Source organism: Lissotriton vulgaris, chromosome 6, assembly GCF_964263255.1.
Source record: "Lissotriton vulgaris chromosome 6, aLisVul1.2, whole genome shotgun sequence".
NCBI classification, from domain to species: Eukaryota; Metazoa; Chordata; class Amphibia; order Caudata; family Salamandridae; genus Lissotriton; species Lissotriton vulgaris.
Window position 1 is genome coordinate 364,275,403 of NC_141694.1, and position 17,634 is coordinate 364,293,036.

Sequence of the window (17,634 nt, forward strand, 5' to 3'; positions counted from 1 at the left end):
GGTCACGAGGTCTTGTGTGTACTTCATGGTCATACCCTGCCGTAATGTTAGTATTACAAGATTTTTCACAGCCAATCTCCTGGTGATTAAGTAGTATATTCACCTCCCCACTCTCCTTAGGAGGTATAACATTAGGTTTGGGGATTACATAATTTAATGAAGATTCCACTGGTCTAGTAGTCAGTGGTAGTACCTGTAGTCAATCAACTGACTCGAGGCAATCAAATCGATTGTAGGAGAAGAAATTATGGGGGTGATGGATTTGTCCTAACCAACCTCCTCCTTGGTTTCTCCTGCCACGGTGTCTTACCGTAGTCCACCCATCAGTTCTAAAATGAAAGTGACCGGGTGGATGAAAATATGTTAATTTAAATGGATGTATGGTGGTGGCTGGGTCTGGATTAGGGTACTTCCAATTACAGATATAGTTAACGATTCTTGGGTTGTCAAAATTGATAACTATGCTATCCCCTTGTATGTCTTTCGTCAAGTAGCCCACCCATGGTACTCGCCGAATACTCAGGATATTGCCCCTCAGGCCGGGGGGTAACGGCCTATTGCTATTTAGCCATTGAGACACCCTTTTCCAGAGGTAGGATGTGCTTTCCAACTCCTGTTCATCTAGCTCTGGAACTCCAGTCAAGATTGCCACAAATGGGCAAGCCTCCGGGGGAAGATTGAGTACATCCTTTACCTGATCTTTACTTGGTCTATTTACTTTTGTTACCCCCTTACTACCTGTTATGTTCGGTGTACTTTGTTTTTGCGATTGGTTGTTGGGTGCATCTCTAGGTGTCGTAGGGTCCCCCACATTTAGTTTGGGTGCTACTTTTTCCTTTTGCGCAAGTATAACATCTGAGGTTTTTACAGGAATAGCTTTGTCAATGTTAATTGCGGGTTAATACTAGAATTACTCTGTTGGATATCTATTCTCTCCTTTATGTCCCTTTCTATGCGCTTTAAAAATACCTCTATTTTATTCAGTCTCTCCTCTAATGGGTGGAGCAAATGTCGTAGTGCTTCAAGTATAACAGTAGAAGCAGAATCCCCCCCTACTGCGCCAATCCCTGTTATATCGAACGAACATCTAGCTAACATCCCCAAATTCAAAAAGGCTCGCACGGGAGGTCGACGATTCTCTGTTAAAGCCTCCACGGGTTGGAACTCTCTCCCGCGTGCCCTCAGACTGGAACCCAACTACTTAGGGTTCAGAAAAAAACTGAAAACTCTCCTATTCCCCAAGTAATGCCTTCCCCCTCTTCCGTCCCTGCTGGATATACAAACCCTCATAGCGCGGGGATGCCTCCGGGTCACCAGGCGCTTTATAAATCACCAAATAAATAAATAAATAAATATCCTTGTTTCTACCAGCAGCCCCTTCCAGGCTAGTATTAGGTGACACAGGATGCTTAGGACCCTTCTTTCTCTTACCACTAATATTAGTTGTAGGCCCTTGTTTGTTTTTTGGAATAGCCCCTGCGTTCACCCCTTTCTGCTGCCTGGTATTATATACTTTAGCTTGCTCAACAGGTACCGGTGCAGCACGAACATTAGGTAAATTATTAGGTGATTGTAAAATAGATTCGGAGACAGTTAGAGAACTACCCTCTGAGTCATTCAGTATATCATTATTAGAAATTATGTCCACATTAGTTCCATTGCTCTGGGAACCAATAGACTTTCCTACTATTTCAGTTCTGTCTTTAGAGATAGGTGTTTGAACATGTGCCAATGGGCCAAGAGAAGATCTTCTCGCAATATCCAATTCCTGCGAAACACTTTCCATGATATTTATGCTTTCGTCCACCACACAGTTCATTCGTTTAATAAATTGGTCCATAGCTCCCGTAAAAGCAACAGTGTCACTCTTCCCTTTACTTTCCTTAGGCGGCATTATACCAATGGTAGTGGGGGTCGTGTGAGCAAGAAAACAAGTTAAAAACTAATTAAATTAAAATGGTACTCACGAAATAAAGTGAAGCAAGACAAGGGGGGAGGCCCGCTCGACCACTGCTGTCCACTGAGGGCCACAGAGGGCCCGCCCTTTGCCCGGGCTTAGCCCTGGGCGCTCCCGCGCGCGTCTCGCAGGGCGAGAGGGGGTGTCAGGCTTTTACTGGCGCCTCCGGGCGCTCTTCACGCGTCACGGGCGCGCTGCCGCCCAGGAGGTTGCTGGGGAGTGTGGTCCGCTGTCCTAGGACGCCTCCTGCAGCCTCCCGGCGTGTTGTGCCTTCCGCCGTTTCCCTCACGGCACTGCCCGTTGGCAGAAAGTCAGGTACGCTACTGGTGTTCCCCCTCTGAGCTCCCGGGGGGTCAGGCTTTTACTGGCGCCTCCGGGCGCTCTTCACGCGTCACGGGCGCGCTGCCGCCCAGGAGGTTGCTGGGGAGTGTGGTCCGCTGTCCTAGGACGCCTCCTGCAGCCTCCCGGCGTGTTGCGCCTTCCGCCTTTTCCCTCACGGCACTGCCCGTTGGCAGAAAGTCAGGTACGCTACTGGTGTTCCCCCTCTGGGCTCCCGGGGGGTCAGGCTTTTACTGGCGCCTCCGGGCGCTCTTCACGCGTCACGGGCGCGCTGCCGCCCAGGAGGTTGCTGGGGAGTGTGGTCCGCTGTCCTAGGACGCCTCCTGCAGCCTCCCAGCGTGTTGTGCCTTCCGCCGTTTCCCTCACGGCACTGCCCGTTGGCAGAAAGTCAGGTACGCTACTGGTGTTCCCCCTTTCAATTTAATTACGTCAGCGCACCATGTGAGCCGATCATCATTACACTGGAGAAAAAAATAATTCAGGCTGTTGGGGAAGCTCTTCCCCAGCTCCTGAGGCTAAAATAAGTAAAAGGAAATCCTTCTAGAGCGAGCACCAGAAGGATTTCCTGACTCTGGTGCGAGGACGGCACAGAGCCATCCTTGGCACACGAGGACTTGTGTGGAGGATGGCAAGGAGTCGTCCTCAGAAAATAAGTGGTTTACCACTAGTTTAGTATACGCTATGAACCAACAGATGTAACTTATAACTAATGTACCTTCTGTTATAATGTGTAACTTGTAACCTATGTAACTCTCCTCATGTAAAGCGCTCTGATACCTTCGAGTCTAGCTAGCGCTATATAAAACTCAAGAAAATAAAATAAATAGTTCCCACAGAAGACAATTTGGTTGGGATATGGCCCCTATCGGTACAGACTTCAAACTGGTTAGAAATCAGAACAGCTTCTTAATATAAAAAAGCACACAGGATTACTGAAATCCTTATTGTGAAAGTTAAACAAGTAAAAATAGAAAAACTCAAGTTAACTTTATTGAGCAAGGCTTGAAAGGCAGAGCTTCCTGAGGCTAATATCGACACCTCTACATTAAAGTTCAATTGAAGTCAGATGGAATGACCACCCTTAGCTCGGCCACGTAACGAGGGTATTGCAGAACAAGAAGAAAAACAGGTACAGGAAATAGAGGAAGTAACCCATGTTTCCTGTAAAACAATGATATCAAGTTTAGCAATAAAATTAAGCCAGTCTGGGATAAAAATCTTGTTCTTGAGTCCAGCAATGTTACAGCTCAAAAGGGAAAAAAGTAGTTAGCACAAGTAATCTCTGAGCTGCTACCCTTCGCCAGAAAGTTTAACCCCTTGTAATAATTATTTTAGGGAGGGACAGCGTGGGCTACTGGAAGTCAATCAATATCGGATAGGTTTTTTAAAACGGTGTGCAATAGGCATACAAACTGATCCACTGAATGGTGGGGGGAGGGTAAATGATCCATGCTGCAGTGAAGCTGGGGCTCCATCTGTGACAGGCTCCATCTGTCTGCTTGTTTCTCTTTCGTGAAGCTTGGGTGCCTGCTGATTACATGATAACAGGGGAGCGGTTTATAGAAAATACAAGAAGTCCTAAGGTGATGGAGACCCTAGCAGCATCTCTACTCATATTCGCAAACAACAGACCTACAATTAGCAGTGACACAGTCAGCCTGAGTGTCGATCAGGTCGGGACCTATCCATCCAATTCCGCAAACTCATCCGCGAAGGAAAACGGAAAACCTGTGTGGCGAACAAGCCAGTCTAAGACCTAGTTAAATAATTCCTTGTGAGACGCCACCTGGTCCTTCTGTAGGGGGAGATTTTAATCAGGACCACCAAATAGGGCATGCTGCAGAAGGAACGTTAATAAATGACAGACTAGAGTTAAGGATAGTCCCCCTTGTCTTGTGTCCAGCCAAACTGAAGTTTACTAATAAGTGTATTTCACTTGGAATAAGTAAGTCTTCTCTCATGGGAAGCTGTGGAACCCCCGGAGGTCAAAACAGGCCCAGACACTTGAGGCATAAAGCTAGAACAACTCATACTCAATGGAACCCACCTAGGCTCTTCCGAGGTGTCCCCACTGTGGGCGTTGTACTGGCTGACCGATAAAGGCCCAGATGTACGAAGCCATTTAGCATTTCTTAGGGAGCCGAATCGCTATTCCCGGCCATTAAGAAATGCTTAATGGCCTTTTCAGATGTACAAAGGGCCGAAACCGGTCGTAATTTGCGATTTCTACTTGGGAGAAATCGCAAATTGCGACTGCAATTTAGGAATCGCAAATAGGGATAGCCTATTTGCGATTTCTAAAGCCCATGTATGTAGCATTTCCTAAATGCGAATCAGGCCTTTAGGCAATGCTATTACCACGACTTGAAGTCGATGTTAAACATGTGCAAAATTAAAAAATGCATTTTTTATTGTGACATAAAGCGCACATATGCCTCGAGGCCATATGTGCACTTACATGTGAACTAGGAAATTTGGGGTGCCTCCAGGGGGCCTTAAGCCCAGAGGCAGGCTCAGCTTTGCATTTTTTTAAATGTGATTTCCTATTAGGAAATCACAATTTAGGAAATGCAAACCATTTCCTATTTTGTCCATAGGCGGGAATGCAATGGGATTCTCGAATAGCGATTCCTACTTTGTAGAAATCGCTATTAGGGAATCGCAAATTTAATACATATCCTTTTGCATTCCTTAAATAACAAGTCCTACGAAGTTGCTACTTAAGAAATGCAAACAGGAAGCTTTGTACATCTGGCCCATAGGATGGGCAACCAGGGGGGTCACTTTTATAGTATTTGGAGTTTGGGGCGAACAAGGAGGAAAAGACATGAGCTGTGACTCAATAGCATCTAAGCTGTGCATCAGGGTGGGAAGTTCGGCCTATAGACAATGGTATCATCCTTATGCAAACCTCTAATGCCAATCTAGCCATGATGGCCCACATCTTCCCTACACTCAAGAAGGCGGACTCGGCTAAATCCAATGACCCCTATCCACACCCTATCACCACTTTGGACTTAACCATCCTCCCCTCCACAGTTGGGAGGCCCACACTCTCCCTAAATAATTCACCCCCATTTGAGGTTCTCGGAACCGCTCAACTCTCTGTCAGACTGACCCAATTCACTAGACCTCCGAGTCGCGGGCGAGCCTACTGGTTCGCTCTTCTCACCATTCTCCAGGCCATTCCAGGCTGATTCTCGAGCAGTGAGTTCCCCTCTCACTCTATCGCCATTGCACTTATCGAATGTTCCCCCGTCTCGCATCCCTCTTTCTACGCCACCTGCTAGGTTGGAGTCCTGGCAACTGCCCTCCACGGACCATGTTCCGCTAAACCCACTCAATCCTTACTTGACCGTCCCGGACTCACAGGGCACTGGCCCTCCTACTTGTACCAACCCCTCTATCCATACATCATGGAACACCGCAAGTCTTTGATGACCAACTCCCCCCTCTGGAACCTCAAAATTCTGCTGTAGACCTCTCTGGTACACGTCAAGACCCATCCTCTCCGCCAGAATTCCCCACACAACCTTCACCCCTCCCACAGCATTCAGACCTGGTGGCGCGCCTGGACGATATATCTCTTCAGCTGCACCTTCTCCCTGTCGAACTACATGATTTGAAAGACCTTTCAATTGAACAGCTCCTCCTGATCAGTTCCCTCCTCTCCCTTGCACATTTGCCCAGAGCCCCTACTAGTGAAAAAACTCACTGTGGTCAGTCCCCCCCTTTCTATCTCTAAAACTAAACCCCTACATAACGGTTCCTCTCGCCCCAGAAGAGCGAAGGCTTATCTCGTGTCTAACGATATCGAGGACCTACTTAATTACTATTCGCTTATCTTAGACACCAACAAGATTACTCCGGGGCAAATTCAAGCTATTCACGCTAACCCGTACAGAGAACCCTCTCACAACCTTAGAAGCATAAATAATGACAACCATATGAGAGCGAACATCATACAGACTCCTCCCCCTCATACACATGTGTACTACTCAACTGCAGGTCAACCAGCAAACACACCTCTGACATATTCAACCTCATCCAACAGAAGGAGATAGACATCATCCTCCTCATTGAAACTTGGCTCAACCCCACTTCCACTCCCATCCTAGACCTATTAGTGCCTCCTACCCATGACATAATTACGGGCTCTTCCGTAATTTTTTGATGCTGTTTTTATGTTTGTATGCCCTTTTGGTGTTATGTTTTTTTTCCCCATCTTCGGTTGGGAGTCTTCGTCAAAGCGCCGGGATACTCCAGTGGAGTGGCCGTGCGCTATAGAAGTGTACAAATAACATAACATAACATAACATAACATAATCTGTCTAGACAGAGTTTTGAAGACAGGCGGTGGCCTAGCTTGTATACATCAGAGCATACGATCGGTCTCCCACTTGGAGTCCTCTATGCCATCCTCATGCGAATACCTTTGTCTCAATATCTCTAGTCACAACCTTCCGGTATGCAAACTACACACATTTTATCACCCCCCTGGGGACAACCTCTCCTTCTTTGAACAATTGATGGAAATCATCTCTGGCAATGTTGATTCCGCTACGGACCAAATCTTCCTCTGTTATTTCAACCTCCACTGGTCCAACCTCAATGACCAAGCTGTAACATGCCTCAAATCCTTCTTAAGTGATCATGGACAGATTCAAGACCGTGATCGGCCAACCCATGATAAAGGAGAAATTCTGGACCTCATCATCACTAAAGATCACACCATCACACTGGACACCATTACTCCTTGCGATTGGCCCGATCATCACAGCATCTTCTTTTTCATCAAAATGGAGGTCTATCTGAGGAAGGCTCAACCAACATAATCGAAGATTTGGAAAAGGGACCTCAGAGATATCAATACAGCTGATCTAGCAACCCACTGTAAATGTGCCCTCTCTCCACAAGTTGAAATGTCTGAGGTACATACTCTCACTGACTTCTACAACTCTACTATCTCTAGCATCATGGATTCCATTGCTCCACTCCAATAAAAAAATGCCTCACCAAAAATATCCAAACCAAGGTTCAACGACAACTTAAACCCAGAACGCCGCAACCTTAGGGCAATTGAACAATCCTGGAGATCGAAACCATCCTCGGAACAGCTAATAATCCTTAGATTGGTAAGGAGCTCCTATAACAAACAAATCAAGATAGCTAAGGCCGACTAATTCAGATCCCAACTTAATCAAGCTGGTAATCGCCCCAAGAAACGTTTCGAGCTGTGAAACAACAATCGGTGGAAACACCAAACCGCTCGGTCTCTGGAGTCAGCCCACCATAATGCGATGACCTGGCTTCCTTCTTTACTGAGAAATCTAGACTCATCAATTTTGATCTGGACTCCAGGAAGTCTCTATTGCTATCTAGTGGGTCTGCGCCTCCCCCCGGCCCTATCAGAGAAGATCGAACCGACTAGCCTGAGCACCAAGAACAATGCATCATGGGGCACCTTCACTTCCCTCAGTGAAAGAGACACTAACAAGATTCTTCAGAGTATCAACCCACCCAATCATTTTAGCGACCGGTTACCACCTTTCATCTTCAAAGAAATCAAGGCTGTAGTCACCCCCATATGGACAAAGATGGTCAATGCGTCTCTGTCACATGCTACGATCCCGGATTGGCTAAAAGCTGCTAAGGTAACACCTATCTTAAAAAAGGCTACTGCAGATAGTACACACCATAACAACTTCCGCCCTATTTCTAACATCCCCACTCTAGCCAAACTCTTATTCAATCTCAACTCTGTGCCCACATCGAGACTTTCCATCTCCTGGAAAAATACCAATCTGGCTTTCGGAGTGGGCACAGCACCCATTCGGCTCTCATTCACGTTATGGATGACATTTTAAAAAATGCTTGACCAAAATGAATCTTGCCTCCTTACCCTTTTTGACCTTTCCTCTGCGTTTGACACTGTTAATCACGACAACCTATCTATTTTGGAGCATAGGAGCACAGGATGGGCCTGTCTGGTTCTGTGCTACAATGGTTCTCATCCTTCATCCACCACAGATCCCAAAGAGTTAAGGCCAACCACTCTCTCTCCCAGCCATCACCAGTATCCATGGGGGTCCGCCAAGGGCCCGCCTTATCTCCTATACTCTTCAATTTGTTCTTGGAACCTTTAGAGAATGCACTAATTTCCGCTGACATTCTCTTCCATGTGTATGCGGATGATACGCAACTTTATCTGAAAATCTCCTCCCCGAATAACCTCAGTGAACACTACCCTAATAAATACTCAAAACTGGTTAACTGAGAACCACAATTGGCTCAACACCTCTAAAACAGAATTCCTTCTCATTTCTCCCCCAAATCACATCCCCAGGTTAGACCTTTGGATGAACCATCTCACTGCCTTCAACTGCTCCCCCCTCATTATTGACTCAGCCAATTCTCTCAGAATCAACCTGGACAAGCATCTGAACATGAAGAAGCGTATCAGCAATGTGTGCAAGGGAGCTAATAACCTAATGAGGATACTCAGAAATCTCAAACCTTTACCTCCCACAAGATGCTTCAAGAAAGTGGTCCAAGCGCTTGTTTTGCAGAGGCTAGACTATGGCAGTGCTACGCTCTGTGGCCTCGCCAACTATACCTTGGCCCCTCTAAGGCCTTCACTGAATGCTGCGGGAATCAAAAGAAATGAGCACATCCCTCCAGTCTTAAAATCTCTAAATTGGTTGCCCTATGAAGCAAGAATTCAGCTAAAGATTGCATGTCTGTCTCACAAAGCCCTCCATTTCACAACCTCCAGTTATCTAGCGCAAAAGCTAGATTTATCCAGAGGGGGTAGACCTTCTATGAGTGCTAACTTTTTCCTCCTGAAACCACAGATCTTTCGCAAAAAGAGAACATGTCCCCGAGCTTTCTCCAGTTCTGCACCGAAGATCTGGAACTCTCTCCCGACGGAAATTCGAAGCAAATTGGAAGTAAGATTCCTCATAAACAAGTTCTTACCTTGAAAGGGTCTCAGATTAAGAGCTCTATTGCTTTGGACTTACACCCTAAGTCCTGAGCTGGGTGTTATTCTTCTCTACTAATCACAAGCTCCCCTCCCAGTTCACTGTGTACCAGTTATTACCATTACCGTACCCTTTGTCTTCCCCTTTCAATTGTAACCTTGCTGTTTGTTATGCATATTTGATTTGTTTGGATTGGTATTCCTTTTGATGCCTGTACTGCAACTGTTACCTTCCTTTCCCTCAAATTGTAAAGAACTCTGATATCCTTCGGGATAATGTTTGCACTATATGAAACTTTATAAATAAATAGAAGAGGGTTAAATTCAATGTACCAATCCGCCTTGAAGCGCAAGGTGCTAAGGGAACTGGATGTTGAAACACCCACAACCTCCACCATAGTAGGGGGTGAAAGAAGGTTGGTCGCAGAGTCACAAGTTGACATTCTTGGGTGCTGGCCTCTATCATTTTGATGTGCGTATCCTCTTATTTTAGACTGTCATTTAACGATTAACAATATCAGTAAGGGCTGCATTCGAGATATAAATGTAGCCGAAGATGCAATATTAGGAAAGGGGCCAGAAGTAGGACCGGGAGACAACATATACGCAGCTGGGGTCATAACTGTGCCCGAGCTCAGAGAAAGTCTTCATTCTGTTACTGAAATTTATGCGTTAATAACGCTATGGTCCTTTCAGCATCCTGTCAATAGAAGTACACTTCATAGCCGGAATGGATGCTGGTAGGGCACCAGTAGATTTCCTTCTCACCATTTTGATGGTTATGAGTGGCCACAGTGAGCAGAGTTAGATTGCCACGGTTGCTCTCAAAACTACTAACAAGCACAAAGAAAGAAGCCAAAAGTACCTTCCAGGAGGAAAAACCAAGAGGGGTTGCCCAGCCCAGTCTCCTTCGGACTCTGATGGGCCGCTCTTGGTGGTAGAGTCGTCACACACTGTCGACAGTAGCCCCGCCTTCTCCACCTCCCACCAGCAACACGGACAGCAGGGATTATGGGGAATGCAGTGCCCCACCAGACTGGGATCCTTTAATGTGCGTCGGGCACACCGTTAGAGTCCTTGAGCTATATTGGGTGTAGATAGTAGCCCCGCCCTCACCACCACACACCAACAACACGGCCAGCAGGGATTATGGATAAAGCAGTGCCACACACACACAAAACAAGGAGGGACAAGAGAGTGAGCCTTACCTACTTCTCCTACTCAGTCTGTAGACCTCGCTAAGAGAGAAGGACAACAACCAGCTACTAATTAAAGAGAGCCGGGGATTTAACGTTCCCAAATTTATGTAGGAAATATGTATGAAAGGGGAAGAAACAAAGAAAACCAAAGAAAAAACAAAACCTTTTGGAAAAGCCCAAAGGTGTTTTTTAAGACTGCCCTCGCCCACTATGTAGTGGCATGCTTCATCATAGGGCCGCTGACACACCCTGGTGCAGACCAACACTCAGGGTGGATAGAGCACTTGTTTTTTCGTTTTTTAAAGGTGCTCACTCTTCTAGAAGCCATCCCAGGGATGCTTTTCTTGAGTTTGTAATCTTGACACGCTGTTATCCTTTTTAATACGCTATATGTCCTCAATGCCTCCTATTTATTCCACTTTCTCTTACATCTTTTTCCTATGCCCTGTGTTCCAATTGCCCCCAGCAGTATAGGTTCTCACATTCTAAATCCACCCAGTTCCATCTTTGTCCACGCAACATCACTCCTTTTGTACAAATAAAAAAATGTATTTATCCCACAGCACAAATTAGCAGACGATGTCCCCAAACATCCAGCAATGCCGCTCGATTTCAATTAAATGGCAATCAAACGCATCTGCAAATAAGTAAATAAACAGATTAATTTACCTTTTCACAGATAGTTTTCATGCTGTGAAGTCTGTCGAGTGACTCTTGCGGATTTCCAAGGTACTGAGGAAGTTCAGCATGTAAGATGCGCATGGAAAACGGCACCATTGAACCTGAAATAAATAACATGCAGCGTTAACAGTATTCAAGACCAATCAAAAGCATATTGTTTTCATTAAAGAGGGCACTGTAAGTAAATATATTATGTCAGGGTCGGACTGGCCTATACAGCAATACCCAATGGGCTCGTCTGACATGTCAGTACGTGGACAGTTTTATTTTTGTGGGCCTCTTTTTGGGTATGTTTGGCCAGTTTTTTATTGTTAATGTTCCAGATACTAAAACAAACATTGGCTGCTGCAAGCTCAAATTCATGCAGCCTTCCAAAATACTTATACAGCGTCTTTACAAGTTCAAAACTGCCCCAATTTGCAATCATGAGCTACTTTTGTAGCATCATAATTCACTAATGACGGCCACTTTTATTTCAGTGCCCAGGCCTATTCTGTGCACCAGTTAGACCCTGTACCTTGTTAATTAAACAATTACGAACAATCGCAAGCTGCCTGTTGATGATTCTATTCAAATTGCTCTGTGCGTCTCTCTGGCTTGCAAAGTCTATTACCCTGATTTTTAGGTCTCGCTGAGCCAGTGCATGCGCTGCAAGAAATTTAGTGAGTGGCTTTTGAAAGTGCAACCAGAGGCTTTTGGTGGCCTCAAGCTTGCGGTCACATTTCTGTCAAGGCTCATTAAGCCTTGGGTGCCTCTCTCCGCCTTGCTTGCTTGCGCTTTAATTCCCTCCCCCTCCCCCTCCCCCACCACAGATCGCATCACTCTGCTGGCCTCCACTCCCCCCCAACTCTCTATACTGCAGCAGGCCGTAATGCGCTTTAAAAAAAATTTATTTTAGCGCGCGTGCACAACTACCGGGCTTGTTTATTCTGGGAGACCTGTCCAGCTTGGCCTCCCAGGTTCCAGCAATCTTTCACTGTCAGCGGAAGCCACTTTCACTTTTGCGGCCGCGTCACTTTCACGGCCGTGCGGCCAATGCTTGTTTAGGGCTGCTTTTGGTTCTCCTTCTGTTCGTAGTCAGCTGCTTATATTGTATGTTTATTAATCAGTTAATAAAAGTTATAGTTTGTTATCGGTTGGAATTTTTTTTTCAAATTGTGTTTGTTGATTTACACCACTTTCTTGCTTTTTTCCACAAAAATGTTAACACAGGCCTAGAGTTTCAATAGATGCTTGGACTTCCAGGTGGTCTGTGATTTCCCTGGTATCCATGCTGGTCGAACTCGGTCATTCACTGTGTGCATTCTTTTCTGGGACTCAAAGGGACGTTTGATGCTTTAATTAATGAGCGTTCTTGGTTGGCTACGGAGGCTGGGCAGGCCTGCCCTTCAGAGATGACCACGCACTGTTCAGTAAGCCTGCTGATCCTTGGCGACGGCGCGTGCTCTGCGCCTTGGAGTGCATTCACAACACACACAGTCAGTTAAAATGATTATAATATGGCGCGCGTGATCACTCTTCAAAGGGCCGGTCCACAAACCGCGGAAGACGGCATCATAGAAAGAGCATTCCGCACACACGCCCTCACCAGGAGATTATTAACTGCTGTCCAACAATATACGACAATTTTTTTTTTTACGACTCCCAGGGTGTGAAGGTCCATAACACTGAGCATTAATTTATGACGGGATGCTTCAATGGCTTTTACTGTTGCTCGTTGGAGCCAGCGAAAATCAATTCCGCCGTTGTTATGCGGCCATAAAGGGCACATGTCTTCCGTGTTCAGAGGCACGGTATGTGCGAGGGAAACATTAGAGCTATTGTGTCCCGCTCATTGGCCTGTGAACGAGGATCGCTATTCGGAGAGGGTCTGAAGAAGACATTCTTACACTGCTCCATAGCGCCAGAGAAATGCCCCCTCGCTAGTGTAGGTTTAAGCGTGTTTGAGACAATGGTAAAGTAACTAAAATGCAAAGTATGCTTAGTAAAAATAAAACCGATGTACAAAAAGTTAAGCGTGCCAATGTCATTAATTGATATAGTTGAAACCCACTAACCTTCAGATCAAAATTAATTCAAAATTGCCTATTGTTGAGGTTTAAATACCAACTGGGCCTACCATGGCAAAGGACGACTCCTAACAACGCACTCTGTGCGGAATATTGTTGTATTGTGTCCTATATTGAAAGATGATATTAGAGCCACACTCACTCTCACTCTCAAACTGACACTCACACTCACTCACACACACAAACACACGCTCATACACACACACACACACTCAGACTCTCACACTCAGACTCTCACAGGCACTCTCACACTATCACACACTATAACACACTCTCTCACGCTCTCACACACACACTCTGTCTCTCACACAGTCTCTCTCTCACACACTGTCTCTCTTGCACGCACACTCTCGCACGTACTCTCTCGCACGCATTCTCTCGCACGCATTCTCACGCACACTTTCTCGCACACGCACACTTTCTCGCACACGCACACTTTCTTGCACGCACACTTTTACGCACTCTCGCACGCATACTTTTTCACACTCTCTCTCTCTCACACACCCTTTTCCCACACACACACACCCATTCACACACACACACTTTTTCACACTTTCTCACACACACACTTTTTCACACTCGCTCACACTTTCTCACACACACACACTTTCTCACACACACACTTTTTCATACACTCACACACACACTTTTTCACACTCTCTCACACTTTCTCACACACACACACTTTCTCACACAAACACAATTTTTCTGACATACACACACCCACACACACACTTATAAAATGAAGTAAGAGTCACATTGGAGAACACTTAATGCAGAAGTTTTGTTTTATCTCGTGGACCAACGCTAATGCCTCCTACTTTTGTTTTAGGCTTGATCTAAGACAAGTCTTGAGGAGGATAGTGCATGTCCTGAATCTATATTTAACACAGTTGTTAAATCTTGCTGTTGCCTTAGGGCGCACCGGTGTATAAGAAACAAGCATTGGCATAGCAAATAGGTCTCGCCTTTGGGACCTTATAAGTATTTAGCTATGAAGCACAATATCCTTGGTGCAACAACATCAACTGTTGCATGGCTAAACACTTATAAGGTCCCAAAGGTGAGACCTATTGGCTATGCCAATGCTTGTTTTCTCAGCATTCATCATATCTTTGCCTTAGTGATGTAATGGAACGGCTTAGCATTTGCAGCAGATAACACCACTTCTGTTTTTTCAGCTTAACGTTCCCACAACTCACCACACAACAAAATTCCGCTCTCTCACAACCCATTGCACTGTAAAATAACACAGTAGTGTTGCACACCTACCTACACCAAACATTGAACAACGTATTGCACTACACAAACTGACCACTATTTAAAAGCATGCCATACCACACTACGCTGCACAATAAACTACCGCACACCACATAAGACTAGTACAGAACATAAGACCACACAAAATTCATCACCACTCAGCACTAACCCACAGTGCTGCACGTCGCATGTTCCCATAACACTTCACACATTTAAAAACATTGGACTTGTCACACAGCACCTTATTGCACAGCTTTATAACACACGAACCCCAAACACAATCTACATTACAACATATCACATCACCATGCAGCAACACACACCACATCAAAAAATGAAAGAAATGCACATTAGGTCAAATCAATTCTGACCTCTCAGGAATAGACAACAAAGCATATTCTAGGGTATGGGTTGAGACTTTGGTCACACAAACAAATTCCCTGGGGATCACTCTCCTTTTTGTCGAACCTGTCTCCAAGACAATACTATCAACCTAGTGCTAGGGTGCCACTAGAAACGGTGGAAGGCGCTACGTACAAACCCCATAACATAACACTGTGATAGATTAGACAAACCGCATTGCAACAACGTTTCATCAACTGACTGAAGGCGAAGACAATGATTCCGGTCATCAAAGTTTAGAATTAATAGACGTTTGAAGCCAGGGTCGGCTTTAGCACTAATGGCACCCGGTGCGACAATCATTTTTTGCACCCCCAGGCCCATGACCGTCTCCTCAGATTCTCTCACTACCACCAGGCAAAAGTGCCCCTCATCTCTCCACGTTATTGCTAAACACAGCGCTCCCCTTGAGGTCAGCGCCTCCTCCACAGATCGGAGCCCAGTGCGGCTGCACCAGTCACACTGCCCTAAAGCCGGCCCAGCTGTAGGGAGACCGAGTGCTGCTTTTTTTTCTGACTAACAAGACTTTTGCGCAGTTAATACAGAAATGTGACCAACAGATGTGATCGGATGTCAGCTTGCATCTTAGCTGGTACTGCAAAGCAGACAAAAGCATTGAGAAATTCAACGAAGGGCTGTGTGAATGGCACTGCTTTAAAGAGAACAGTTCTATAGTTCACGATCAGTAGGCAACAAGAACTTATCGTCTAAAGTGCCACACAGAGTCGGACTGGCCTATGGGGCAATCTGGCAGAGCTAAAAGAGCTGGTCAGATAGATTTGTGAGTGGGATTTTTTTCAAACATTGCTTGCGGCAAGGACAGATGCATGCAGTCTCCCATACCTTGCAAAACACATATACAAAGTGTATTTTAAAAAGTTAAAAACTGCCACAATTTGTAAATGGGCCGCTTTTTTAGATATCTGATTTGCTAATAGGGACCACTTTTATTTTGGTGCCCAGGCGTATCTTCTGTTCCAGTCCAACCAAGGCGTTACCGCGCCAGGTACACTGCTATACCTGGGCATACCACAGCACTCAGAAGACAACAGTGCATTCTACTGAGAGCTGGAAAACATTCCTACATTTCCTACACAATGCACCGGCAGCAGAGGTAACATCCTGCTTTTCTTAATTACTGCCAGCTTTGTAAAGCAAAGAGCTGAGCGAGGTATTATGTCAGGTGGGCTTGGGACAGTCACTGAAAGACCACAGGCAGCAAGAGCAACTGGATTGGGCACTGAATCCACTGACTCCTCTAAATGATCTCAAACCAAGAACGAATAGTCCCCCCCCCCCCCCCACCCCCTCCCAAAGAGTATTCTTTGCTTATCCTTTGGTTGATTCAGAGCCCTTCGGGAAAAATCCATTACAACGCAGTCATTACATCGCAATGCCTTTACAACACAACTTTTACAACGCAAGTGCCTGTACATCGCATGCCATTACAACGCATGCCATTACAACGTATGTTATCACAACGTGTTATAAGGTAAATAATGGAGAATTTTAAGTTTTAGGGTGGGTATGGGTTTAGGGGTAGTTGGGAATAGTAATTTTTACTCCTACACTATCCAACACTTTCCCTACTGTTTCACTTACCAGAGGGGAAAAGTAATTTTTACCCCTACGCTATCCAACACTTTCCCTAATGTTGCACTCACTGGAGTGGGAGTAGTAATGTGTAACCCTAAGCTATCCAACACCTACTGTACTATTGCACTAAAAGTATTATGCGTTGTGATAAAATGAGTTGTAATATTAGTTTTAAAAAATGTGTTGTAATGGTTTGCGTTGTAAAATCATGCGAGGTAATGGTAGTTGCGATGTAAAAACCGTGTTGTAAAAGCATGTGTTGTATTGGTTTGCGTTGTAACACCATGAATTCGAGCCCTTCAGTGCAAAAGCCTCCTGTATGAGAATTAGAAAATCTAGGATAGAGGTCCCGCACTGCTGCAAGATTAAATTTACTAAGAAGCAAGAGACTTAAATCTAAAGTAATCATGGAAGGTGACCCATGTCTTTTTTTCCTGTGTAGATGACTTGCATACATGCAGCTTTTTGGATTTCCGTGTCATACCTGATTCTGTACGTATTGCCAGGCCTTTTTATTTTTAACTATATGGCCAACAACGTAATTGGCTAAAAGAATTCCCAAAAGCCTGAGTTGCCCCCAGAGCTGTACTGAAAGTTTTAATGGCAGTGGCGTCCAGCTGCAGTTGTTCACATCAGGGCCAAACAGTATGCTTTAAGTAAAGTACATGGATGCTTGTTGTCTATGCACTGGCAGCATCAGCAGAGTCCCCATCTATTAGGAGCTGTGCACATTCGCGGAGCCAGGTTTCTGTGGTATTTGTGATACTTGAGTCAAGAGGCTTTTTGGAGTAACTGCAAGTGATTATATGAACATAAACCGCACCATCTGCAATTTTATCAACGATGATGCAACACAAGATCCTTTAGCTGAGGTAAAGACAGCTCCACTAAGTATGGCACCTGTTTCCAGCCTCTCCCTGATTATATATTGCATCGTCTTCAGAGAGAAGCTAGGTGGAAGGAAGGACTTTTCTCTACATTAAGCAAGGGAGAGCAAAGTATTGCAGTACTTTGCTTGATCAATTTGTTAGAGGGATCATGATAAACTCATTTTTTTAAAAGTAGTAACATATATATATATGTCCCCAAGGTCTATTATACAGATGGATTTAGTTATTCATGATAGTACTCAGATCAAATAAGAGACAT

The 17,634-nt window shown here is 45.2% G+C and overlaps 1 protein-coding gene across 1 annotated transcript in view; it reads right to left on the reverse strand.

Moving 5' to 3' along the window:
• The window catches only part of TRAPPC12 (trafficking protein particle complex subunit 12), an 856,088-nt gene that overhangs the window by 315,188 nt on the left and 523,266 nt on the right, over positions 1 to 17,634 (reverse strand). Inside the window, exon 6 of the mRNA XM_086926387.1 lies at positions 11,147 to 11,259. Coding sequence (XP_086782513.1) covers positions 11,147 to 11,259 — 113 coding nt within the window. The remainder of the gene's footprint in view (positions 1 to 11,146; positions 11,260 to 17,634) is intronic.